Source organism: Muscardinus avellanarius (genome assembly GCF_963383645.1).
Source record: "Muscardinus avellanarius genome assembly, chromosome: 9".
Taxonomy (NCBI): domain Eukaryota; kingdom Metazoa; phylum Chordata; class Mammalia; order Rodentia; family Gliridae; genus Muscardinus; species Muscardinus avellanarius.
In genome coordinates this window covers 45,567,828-45,580,406 of record NC_137795.1, presented here as the reverse complement: position 1 = coordinate 45,580,406, position 12,579 = coordinate 45,567,828, and the positions used below count along the sequence as shown (strand labels likewise).

The following is a 12,579-nucleotide window of genomic DNA, read 5'->3' as shown; positions in this document are numbered from 1 at the left end:
CCCCTAGCTCCTGCCCTTCCCCCGCCGCCAAAAGCCACAGACACAGCCAGAAGGAGTCTGCTAGAACACCAGTTCAGTGGAGGCAATTCTCTGCTCAAGCCCTTTAAGAACTTGGTATCTGGTGTGAAAGGAGAGTCTCAAGGCCCCAGCCCAGCTGATGAGCCCCGCCTCCTTGCCCCAGCTCCCTCCCTCTGCCTCCCTCCTGCTCCCTGGGTGCACCTCCTTGCTGGTGTGTGGACTCCCCAGCAGGCGCCACCTGGCAGCTTAGTGCTTGGCATTACCCTCCTCCTCCTCCTCCTTCCATATTTGTCCTGTCCTCTCCCCTCCTTATCTCCAGGGTTCTCCATTTCTTCCAGAATCTTGACTCCTCTGTTGCCTCCTAGTGAACCTGCCAGAGTTACCACATTCAAAATTCTAATCCTAGCTGGGTGTGGTAGTGCACGCCTATAATCCCGGTACTTGGGAGGCTGAGACAGGAGGCTGCAGGTTTGAGAACAGCCTCCACAATTTAGTGAGACTTTCAGGAACTTAACAGGAAGCACCCTATTTCAAAATAAAAAAATAAAAAGGGCTAGGGTGTGGCTCAGAGGTATGATGCCCCTGGGTTCAATCCCCAAAATACAAAATAAATAAAATAAAAGATTTAACCCAACCCCAAATATTCCTTTCCCTGATTTTTCCTCCTACCATATATTTAGTTTACTTACTGATTTTACTACTCATGTCTTTTCTCTACACTGCAAGCTCCATGGAGGCAGGGTTTTGTCTGTTTGGGAAACTTCTGTCTTCCAGATATGCAGATCAGTCTATGGAACATAGTGCTCTCTCTGAAAAAGTTAATCTCTCTCTCTCTCTCTCTCTCTCTCTCTCTCTCTCTCTCTCTCCCTCCCTCCCTCCCTCTCTCTCTTTCCTTGTGGTACTTGTGGTACTGGGGATCGCACCCAGGGTTGCTCCACCACTGAGCTATATCCCCCTTCTTTTATTTTTATTTTGATACACAGGGGTTCACTAAAATGCTGAGGCTGGCCTCAAACCTGTGATCCTCTTGCCTCAGCTTTTATAATACTGTGATTGCAGGCCTGGCTCAGTAAAATGTTTTTGTTTTGTTTTGTTTGTGGTACTGGGGGTGGAACCCAGAGGCTTTCGACCTCCGGGCTATACTCCCAGACCTTTTTTATATTTTATTTGGAAACAGGATCTCACTAAATTGCTGAAAGCCTCACTAAGAGGCTGAGGCTGGCTTCAAACCCTTGTGATCCTCCTGTCTCAGCCTCCCAAGCGCGGGGATTACAAGCGTGCGCCACCACGCCTGGATCAAAATGTTTTCTTTTTAAACAAAGGTATGCCAGGCGTGGTGGCGCAGGCTTGTAATCCCCGGGCTTGGGAGGCGGAGACAGGAGGACCGTCGTAGGTTCGAAGCCAGCCTCGCTGGCTTAAGAGACCCTGTTTCCAAATAAAAAATATAAAAATAGGTCTGGGAGTGTAGCCCGAGGTAGAAGGGTTTCCAGGAACCCCAGTACCATCCAAAATTAAAAAAATAATAATAAATAAACAAAGGCATGAAGGGCAGCAAGAGTGAAGGGAAGCCCCACACCCAGACATAGATAGGTGGGCATTGAATCTCCATTCTGCCACTGACCAGCCCAGACCACTTTCTAACCTGTTGGAGCCTTGGGTCCCTCATTTGTAAAGTGTTAATTAAGAACAACCACAATATCTTCTTCATAGGGCCTTGTGAATATAATAGAAAAAAAAATATGGCAGGTCCTCAGCATACCGCCTCCCAACGAGTGTTACTTTGAATATTACCAGACACTTCTTTTTAAAAAAATTTCCCCGTACTGGGGATGGAACCCAGGGGCATTGTACCTCCAAGCCCCACCACCAGCCCTATTTTTTAGTTTTCTTATTGTTTTGAAACAGAGTCTCACTGAGTTGCAAAGGGTCTCGTTAAGTAGCCGAGGCTGTCCACAAAACGCGATCCTCCGGTTTCAGCCTCCTGAATGCTGGGATTACAAGTGTGCCCCACCACACCCGGCTACCAGACACTTCTGATAATTAGTACCACTGGAGCAAGGGCTGGTGACCCCTTGGGCGGAGCTGGTGGGAGGAGGTAGTACTGCCAGGAAGAACTCTAAGCAGATCAAACAAAATTCTGGACCCCTCCTCTGAGCCTCATAACCTCCCCTCTCTATCTGCCTCTCCACGGTTCCCTAGAGCCCTGTATGGCGGCAGCTCAGCTCTGTTGAGATAACAAGTGCCCCGCAAGCTCAGGAGCACTGTGCGCCTGGGCGTGAACCTGGAACCCGGAGCCTTCCCGCACAGGCGGTTTCTACTCGGGTTGCCTCCCAACTCTACTCTTATCACCTCCCTCTTTCCTCCAAACAGTGGTACCCTAGGTCACCTCTCAGTGGAGGAAATAAGCACATATTTGACACCACAGCATTTTATTAATTCCCATAATTGGAGCCACGTGTGCAAATTGGCTGGCCGCCTTTCTCACTGCCTGTATTATTATCCCTTCCTTCTGTCCTGGATGCCAACCCTCTCAGTCCCCTTTGGTTGTATCTCACTTTCTGTAATAAAACGTTTCTTGTTCCATTTTGGATGTGGATATAGGTTTGGACCTCTACATAACAGAAAGGACAAGACCTGGATTCATTTATCAGGTTGAGGCCTTCGATCCAGAAGACACGAGACGAAGCATCCCCCTGAGCGTAAGTCTGCTCGTCACACTGAAGAGTTTCTTGTCCACGCGGGTTTTGGCAGGGGAGCCGGAGCCTGGAGTCTGGAGCCGTGGCAGGGTGGGGAAGATTGGGACAGTGGCAGTTATGGTAGTATGCTGTATGCTGTCCACTTTTTCCCCCCCGGTACTGGGGATGGAACTCATTCTATCTCCGAGCTACACCCCCAGCCCTATTTTATTCTTTATTTTGAAACAGGGTCTCACTAAGTTGCAGAGGACCTCGCTAAGTAGCTGAGGCTGGACACGAACCTGTGGTCCTCCTGTCTCAGCCGCCCATGTACTGGGATTCCAAGCGTGCGCCGCCACGCCCAGCTGTTGTCCACTTTCAAGTCACAGAGGATGGTTGGAAGAATAAAGAGAGACAACTCTCCAGCCTGAATTCCCGGCCCAGTGTGATCGCAGACAAGTTCTTAGCCTCTCTGAGCTGCAATTTCTTTGAGCACAACACAGGATGAATAATAACACCTAACATGGTAGGTAAGGGCTACCAGATTAAAAGCCACTTAGCACAATAATTGGCAAGTCATCCGATCAAGATTTAAAAAATCTAGCTGATAAAGACTCGCCTATACTATTTTATTTTATTTGGTGGTCCTGGGGGTGGAACCCAGAGGCTTTCTAACTCTGGGCTATACTCCCAGGCCTATTTTATATATTTTTATTTGGAAACAGTCTCACTAAGTTGCTGAGAGCCTCACTAAGGAGCTGAGACTGGCTTCGAACCTGTGCGATCCTCCTGTCTCAGCCTCCCAAGCGCAGGGATTTCATGTATGTGCCACCACGCCCGGCTCACCTATACTATTTTAAAAGTGAGCATAAAACGCACATCCCAAAGCCAGGCATTAACTTAACCTTCTGAAGACTGCTGGGAGCAGTCTTGAGCAAATTAAAAAAGAGCCCCAGGAATTCTCCTGTGTGGAGCAGGAACCTGGGTCCTGGAGAGTTGCCTCATGCATGGCTCAGTCTGAGAAAGGCTGATGTCTTTTTTCTACTTTTTAAATTCAGTTTCCTTAAAGAAGCTCCTTACAGCCTCTGGTAACCGCCAGCCCTTGAGAAGCCCCTTAGCTTGCTGAGGGGCTCAGACCCCTCAGATCTCAGCTCCACCCACTAACCTGCCTGGTGCTGATGCTGGGCAGCCCAGGTTGGAAAGAAAAAGATGCGGCTAATTCCACCTGACCAAGCCTGGTGTGGTCCACACTCCTGCCAACCAGCCTGGGGGAGAAGAGCACACTTGAAATGTGACTCCTGGGGAATTGGCAGCAGCAGGCGGCTGCTTCCTTTGTGTGCTGCATGATTTGCAGCTTCAAAAAGATTTTTTTTTTTTTTTTAACAGGAGGAAGTGAGCCTTGGGAATAAACTCCAGGACCAATATAATATAGTCCACAGGGTTGGAAACAAAGCTGTTGTTGGACAGATCTTAAAGTTGGGAGATAGTCTGTTTTTATAAGATGATGAGCCTTCTGTCCAAAAAATCATTCATTCATTTATTCATTATTTCAAGATCTATTCATGTCAACATTTGCATGAGTAGGCAAATGCATATTCACACACTTCTTGGGTATCTACTACACCATAAAAGCAACAGTAGGTGCTCTAAATACGTACTTACTGGTAACATACTAATGATGTCAGGTAGTGTTTGCAAATAAGAGAAAACTTAACCACAGTGGGAGGTTTGTTCCCTTCCCGTAACAAGCCTAGACCCAGGCAGCCCAGTGCTGGTGCAACCGCGGCCATCAAGAACCTGTGCTCTTTCCATGCTTCTGCTCTTCCATCCTGAGCGCGTCCACTGGCTTAGTCCTTGTTCTCACCTCATGATTGCAAAGTGGCTGCTGCATTTCCAGGCTGCACCTTGCGATTCCGTGCAGGTAGAAGAAGGAAGAAGGCGTGAAGGCATACGGGGTGAAGGGGTATGACCAGTGGTTTTAAACTGGGAGGACTTTGGTAAGGGCTGTTCACTCAGATTCTTCTTGGCTTCCGTGTCTAGGGCTCAATCCCTCGCGAGCCCTACTTCAGGTGGGTGAGAGGATGGATTTATTTTATTACCTTGCTTCAGGGGAGAGACCAGGGCGGAGGCCCAAGTGACCTCTATACTTCTACAGTTTTCTCAGGTGTCAAGGTGCCATATTTGGAATATTGTATTTTTTTTTTTTTTTTGGTGGTACTGGGGTTCCTGGAAACCCTTCTCCCTCCAGGTTACACTCCCAGACCTATTTTATATACATATCTTATTTGGAAACAGGGTCTCTTAAGCCAGCGCTGCTGGCTTCGAACCTGCCACGATCCTCTTGTCTCCGCCTCCCAAGCGCGGGGATTACAAGTTTGTGCCACGGCACCTGGCTGGGATATTGTATGCATACACCAAATAATTATAGTTCAGTATAATTACTGTAAAGTTTATATAGGATGCAATGAGTGCCAGGTGGGAGGAATCTCAGTTGTGAAGACAAGTATTTATTTTTTAAATCTCCATTTTAATATACCTCCAAATTACATAGACAGCATGAGGTCCTGGTCTCTGTGGAAACACCCACAGTTTGGGTCATTACCCTTCCAGATGAGAGGCAGTGCGGGGGAGGCAGCCGCAGCCTACTGTTCCCTTGAAAAGATGTAGCCATCAAAAGGTGTCTGAGAACAGCTGTGGGGTCTGGAGCTGGCAACCGCTGGTGGGTCCTGCAGCAGAGGTCAGGGGGCGTGTGGAGAGGAGGCCTCAGGGTGGCAGTAGAGGCATTAATGAAGCACTTAACACCTGTTCTGGAACCAACAGCTGCACAGAAAGTTGACAGCCTCCTGAGACGGAAACTTCTCAGGCTAGAAACAGGTAATAAGACTTCGGGAAGTAATCCATTATGGCCTTTGTTCTCAGACATTTTATTCTGGGCACTTGGGGTACTGTGTGACATAGTTGGCTCAGGAAAAGTAGAAAGGAGATGGGTTAATTAGCTGTTGACCAAGCCCGTGCTTCTCAACCTTAGCTGTAAATTGTAACCACCTGGGGACATCAGACACACACAGACAGCAGGCCCCCTGGAAAGTCTGATGTGATTGTGGTGGGTGTGCCTGGGCATCAGGAACATACAGCCCCAGGTGACCTCATACATACCTGGTGTCACTGGCTCTGCGGGGGCTTTGCTCTCGCAGGATAGAAATCAAACACAGCTCACAGAGAGCATTAGAACAAAGTTTAATGCACCATTTATTGCATACAGCAAAGTGGCTGGACATAAGTAGAGTAGCCAGGCAGCAGAGTGGCCACTTCATCCCCAGTCACAAGGGGACCAATGCATGTATAGTCGTGGTCCATGAATTTTCATACTTCTAGGTTACATAATGATGCTCGAGGTCACCATGCAATCACCTGCTGTGGCTGTGCCATTTTGCACATGGTTAAATATGTGCCTAGAATTGTGTTAGGCCTCCTACCCTGGGTGTACCTTTTAACATGGAAATGCATCTAAATGCTGGTCCTGGTTGCTGTCCCCCGAGGGATTATGGTCAGATCTGCTCACATCGGTTTGATGGTTTGTGTTACTTATCTTGCACAGTGGATGTAGTTGGAAAGGACTTTTTACCTTTCATCTTAAGCATAAAGCGTGCAGTGCTTTTCCATCACCAGCTCAAACTTTAACCCTGTACTCTTGCCTCCCCAGGATTAAGAACCACTGTCCCCCAGATTTCCCAAGTCCCTTTCTTGGAGTTTTGGTTTCTGTGGGTCTGGGTCGAGTCTGGGAGATCTGTATAGTTTCTAAATACCTCTGGAGACTCTTTTGATCAGGAAGGCTGGGAACACTTGTTTATGAGTAATTCTTAGAGTGTGTTCAGGCATGAGAATGTATTTAGGCAGCTTTAACAAATACACATTCCAGGAGAATGCTGTTAGAATGCAAACTTCCCAGGGATTCTGGTGTACACTACACTTCAGAACCGTTGAACTGAGCAAGAAGAACAGGCCTTAATAAAACACCAAAGCATGTGCCTGAAGCCACCAAGGCTTGGTTTGTGCCCGTCATCTTACCTGCTGGGCTCCACAAGTCACCTTGCTGGTGGCAGTAAATAGAGAATGAAGAATAAATTAAAAAAAATAACTCTAGCGTACATTCTGAAACCCCAACTCCTTTTAAAGTGACGCGTCTGACAACCTCTATCTAGCTTAATGAAGTGAAATCATGTCATAGATAATGAAAACCAGGAGTGTATCCAGAAACCACTGGTATTTGCCCCCTCCTTTTAAAGGAAAAGTGAAAAATACTGAACTATGGAACCAGTACTGTCCAATGAAGCTATAACATAAGCCAGAAATGGGTGCTGCACATGTAATCTTACATATTCTAGTAGCTACATTAAATCAGTACAAGAAAATGGGTGCAATTAATTTTAATGTAGTTGATTTATCTCAATATATCCAGCATATTATCATTCTAACACATAATCAAAATAAAAATGATCACATGAGGCATTTTCCTTTTTTATATACTGTCTTAAAATTTGGTGTGCGTTTTATACTTGCAGTTCATCTTCATTCGGACCTGCTGCATTTCAAATGGTCAGTAGTCTCACGCTCACGAGGCTGGTGACTAGTTTTGGATCCTTGGGCTGAGAGCTAGCATTCACTGTCCCTCCCTGGGCAACTTCTGTCTTGTGAAGAGGCTGTAAATAGAGAGGGTTCAGAGGGACGCAGCAACGTGAGAAGGATGGCCTGCACGGGAATAATCGTCTTTCCTGGCATTTCTTCTCTGGGACCTGCCCAACTCCTTCTCCACCTCCTGCAAAAGGCTGAGTGAGCCCCTCCCCTCTCACCCAACTCCCGCCCCTCTGCTTGGAAATGGCCCCAGGACCGCCACTGCCGCAGAGCCTCCTCCGAGACTCTGAGGACTAATCGGTTTCTCAGCTGGAGGCAAAGTGATCTAGTGCAGCTGTCCCTCCATTAAGGGGCTTTCTCTTCTCTCGGCCCTTCCATTATGGAAGCGCTTTTGCATAAAATGAAGTGTGCTTTGTCTCCACCCGGGCAGACAAAGGATTAAATTAAAAGAGCAATCACCTTGCTATCAGCTGGGCTACTGGGAGGGCAACAGAGGAAGCCTTCTCTCTCTGAGCAGCGGCAGTCAGCTGCCTTGAGTAACCTGATGGTCTCCTGCTGCACCTGGCCCTGGGGAACACCGCTCCTTATTTCCAAATAAGGGAGGGAACGGAGACTTTTGCTGGGCCAGGTAGCTGCCCTGACTCCTGCCCAGGCCTTTTAAATCCTGCTCTGGCAATTCTGCCACTGGCATCCCACCCCTTTCCTTCTTGAGTGGCAGCACGGCATCCACACACCCACACACCCCACTCGTTCAGCTCCCCGGTGTCTGCCTGCGAAGTCTGGAGTCACAGCCAAAATCTGAGCAAAAGTCACTCTACTGCAGGCTCTTGTTCAAATGCTCATAAAAGGAAAAGGCAGTGGCTTGGACAATCCTCACTCCAAGTGCCGCCGGGGACTGCGCAGACTTTGAGAGGGACACGATTTCCCTTAGGGATCATCGTCACCAAGATCAGGGCAGCCTGAATCGTGCAGCACAGGACCCAGGCTGCTGAAGGATGACAGAATGTGGGGGGCTTGGATCTGCAGCTCTAGTTAAGGATCACATTGTTAAAAGCATTTTGCATTCGTCAAGGTGTCTCTTAAAAATACTCAAGTTCTTGCCTGTGACCTACTTAGTCTGTCTCTCTCTCTCTCTCTCTCTCTGGTTTTGTGGATTGGACCTGGATCTAGGGGCATTCTATATCCATGCTACACCCTCAACTCTTTTTAATTTTTTTTTTTAACAGGTCTTAGTTGCTGAGGGTCCCACTGAGTTGCTGAGGCTGACCTCAAACTTGTGATTCTCCTGTCTCATCTTTCCAAGTACTGGGAGTGCAGGTGGTATCACTGTGCCTGGCTGAATAGTTAGTTGTTTTTTTTTTTTTTTTTTTTTTGGTGGTACTGGGGTTCCTGGAAGCCCTTCTACCTCCGGGCTATACTCCCAGACCTTTTTTATATTTTATTTGGAAACAGGGTCTCACTAAGTTGCTGAGAGCCTCACTAAGTAGCTGAGGCTGGCTTCGAACCCGTGCGATCCTCCTGTCAGCCTCCCAAGCGCGGGGATGACAAGCGTGGCCACCACGCCCGGCCTGATTGGTTAGTTTTGAATGATAGTTTTTCTCTCTCCAAGGCTTCTTCCCCACTCTCCTTCCGCACCTGCCACTTCTAAGCAGGGATGAAGGTAGAATAAGGAGAAAGAGAGTGAAACATTGAGGCTTTTGCAAAATATTCAACTTACACTGACAACATAGTAGGAATGTGGCGTCTTCTTTGCAGCGCCCCCACAGCGGGGCTGGAAGACGAAGCTGTGCACTCTTGCTCTTCTGGGCTGTGTTTGGGCCCACGTGATCTCTGGCTTGCAGAGTTACTGGTGATTTTCTAGAATTAGGAAATTAAGAGTCCTTCCTTCCCTCTGGAAACTTGGGGTAGGGTGGCCTGGGAGTAGACTGCCTCTTCTCTGGGAGACAGGAGGCTGAAACCTTACTACTTGTTTGCACTGCAGCACCCCAGACCTGTAGCAATTTATGGCCACAGGATCACTACAGGTTGAATCATTGGCCAGTGGCTCCGACTGCAGTGGAGGAGCCACAGAAGGTGGCATCCCTCCCCCAATGACCAGTGGACATTTTAGGAATTAGGGCCAGTTCCCTCTCACCATCTATCTCTTTACACCAAGGCACACTGAAAAGCAAACCGGGTAGGAAGGATTGGCCCCTACCGTTCCAAACAGAAGCTTTTGTGTCCCTTAGCTGTAGCTAAAAAGGGGCTTGGAATAGAGAAACCAGGAGGCGGGAAAGGACTGTTCCCAGCAGGGAGACCAGAGAGCTTGTCTGACAAGCATTTGTTAACTGAATTGATCTGATTACTTGGGACTTTTCTTAGCCAGTACGGGGGCAGAGAGGGTGCAGTTGCTTTGCATTCTATTTAATTTCTGTTTTCCAAGAATGAATATCAAGGGAGCAGCTTTGATTAAACAAGCCTTTAAAAAGGGGGAGAGAATGCCAGGTTTCACAGAAAGCCTTACTGAGTCGCTGGCAAATGGCCACATGACACAATATTTTTAGTCTATGGATATTATCTCTTTTCTAAGTACAAAACTGCCATTCCCACGAACAAAGCATGAAGGTTTAGTGAAAAAAGAAATTACCCTGACACTAATACAAAAAAAAAAAAAAAACCAAGATTCCAGGAAATCAGCCTCTCACTAGAATTAAGAAAAAATTCTTACATTCTATGGTTCTATGTTCTTTGTACCCTTTCTTTCTGTTGCTGTCCCCCCCCCTGCTTTTTCTTTCTTTTCTTTTTCACATAAGTTGTTGAGACTGCAGGCCAAACTGGAGAAAATTTTATAGCCAAATCTAGTATTACCTCATTCAAACAGATTTTCCAAAAAGTGTTTGGCATGATTTTTGTTGTTTTGTTTGAGAATTTTTCAAGGTAGAAATGTTGTTCTCTTATGGTTGGGAAACAAGCAAAAAGAAAACCCCAATATTTAGCACTTAACAAGTTTTTATTCAGCATCTATTATGGGCCAGCTCTGTATTATATATTGGGAAGGTGCAGTTACCTTTTCCCTCAGGATTTTTTTCTTTCAGTGCTAGAGATCAAGTCTAGGATTCACTAGTGTCCTGCCTCAGGATTTTATACTTTAAATGAGTGTCAACTCTGCTTTGAGAAAATAAGAGGATAATTTGCTATGAGCCAAATAGGAGTGGCCATGCATGCCTCAGGAACACAGACTCAGCGTGCCCAGAATGACACGGATCTCCTGTGGAAGAGGTTACAAGAGCTTTTATAGTCACAAAGGAAAGGAGGTAGAGTCCTCATGTAGGGATGCTAGGAAGAGGCAGGGGGGATCTCTTTTATAGGATTCTTATATTATCTTTAAGGAGGCAAGAAAGAGAATTTTTTTTTTACTGGATTCAGATGTTATCCCCTTCTTAGCTCTAGAGCTGGTGGAGGCAGAGGTCTGGAGTTTTATCCAGTGGTCACAAGACCTGGGTCAGATACGGAGGTTGATAGTAAATGGCTATTAACAGGGACTAAAGCCTGCCCCAAATAACTTTGGCTCTTAACTGGTAACCTCCCACCATGTCGTACATGCCCCTCCCCATGGGCCTCTCTGTCCCTTCCTCCCATCACGTCTAGCTTGGGCCTCTGTTGTATGGATATGTGAGTCAGGGAAGACTCAGCTGGAAGATACAGGACCACACATGGGCAGCTTTGGACTGAGGCAATTGCTGACCAGATAGTGAATTAGATAATTGGCAGGGGCTTGGGATTTAAAATTCCTGTGCTGGAGTGCTGCCGAGGTACTTATATAAGTTTAGAGTTTGGGAGAAGGGAACTCTTTGGCACTGCCCAAGATTTCTTTATAAAAACAGGCAAGAAACACCCAGATGACCTGCAAATAAGACTTAGTAAAATAAACCCCCATTGAACAATCATCATTAACTAAGCTATAAAATAAAACTTAAGGATACAATAAGGGATAGGATGTAGCTCAGTGGCAAAGCTCTTGCCTTGCATGCATCAGGCCCTGGGTTAAATCCCCAGTGCCAAAAACAAAACAAAGAAAGAAAGAAACAACAATAATAAAACCCCAGAAATACTGCCAAAATTATAAGCTGGGCATGGTGGTGCAAACCTTTAGTCCTAATACTTGGGAGCCTTAGACAGGAGGATGGAGGTCCAAGGCCAGCCTCAGCAACTTAGCAAGTCCCCATTTCAAAATAGAAAATTTTAAAAAAAGGGGGGGTTGGGGGTATAATTCGGAGGTAGAACAATCCTGGGTACAATTCAAAGGCAAAAAAAAGAATGAGAAAATAATATATAGATGAAAAGAACAAGGTATTATCATTTGGATTAGAACAGCATCTTAAGATTTTGGAGTGTTTATGTTTACATAGGAAGAGCAGAAGGCCATGCTTCAAAACAAAGAAATTTTATGGTGACTTATATTTAGCCCCTCCCTAATGCTTCTCTGTCTTTCCCAATGTTTGTATAAGAAAATATGTTCGTTACAACTAGAAAGAGATTGTTAAATAAGGAACAGAGAGTAAACACTTTAAAAATGGTCTTAAACCTTTCTATTGGCCCCCAAGGAGACCTTTAATCTATTTTCTGCACACTCCCTTCTCGTAGTGGAGCCCAGCAGCAATCACATAGCGAATCGCTGGGTCAGAAACCTTGGTCAGTTTTTCCCTTGAGTCTCAGCTTCAGGGGCTGTGGCTCTGGTTACAACCCCTCCACTGATGACCTGATCAAGAGATCTGTGGCCTTGAGGACAGTTCATCCTTCATGCTAGCGGGAATTAATGAACCTTCTAACTTTAAAGCCCCCTGGAACAAAGGGATATAACATGTGAGTCTCACATGTGTCTACAGCCCTTCACATTTTCCAGTGGGCATTCTCGTTTAGTCCAATAACACGAAAGAGCAATTATGGGCAAGGAAAGGATTTGTCCTAGACCTTGTGGTGAGGACCCAGCCACAGTCCTCCTGCAGCCCGGCCCTCAGTGGGCTGTACACCTGAGCCCGTGTGTTTCCATAAGAACAAGGGGTTCTGCACAGAGCATCGTGGAGAGAATGGAGCTGGGCTGGGCGCTGAATGCCAAGATGACAAAGGCTCTCAACCACCCAAAGAAGTAGGAAGGACTTTACCCTTGGCCACCTATCTGGGGGATTTTTTTTTTTTTTTTTTTTGGTGGTGGTACTGGGGTTCCTGGAAACCCTTTTACCTCTGGACTACACTCCCCAGACCTATTTGTATACTG

General features: G+C 46.6%; 1 protein-coding gene across 1 annotated transcript in view; it reads left to right on the top strand.

The window, feature by feature from the left end:
• CDHR3 (cadherin related family member 3) overlaps nucleotides 1-12,579 on the top strand; it is a gene marked incomplete at both ends in the record, with an annotated part of 75,939 nt that overhangs the window by 21,719 nt on the left and 41,641 nt on the right. Inside the window, one exon of the mRNA XM_080701180.1 lies at nucleotides 2,620-2,717. Coding sequence (XP_080557306.1) covers nucleotides 2,620-2,717 — 98 coding nt within the window. The remainder of the gene's footprint in view (nucleotides 1-2,619; nucleotides 2,718-12,579) is intronic.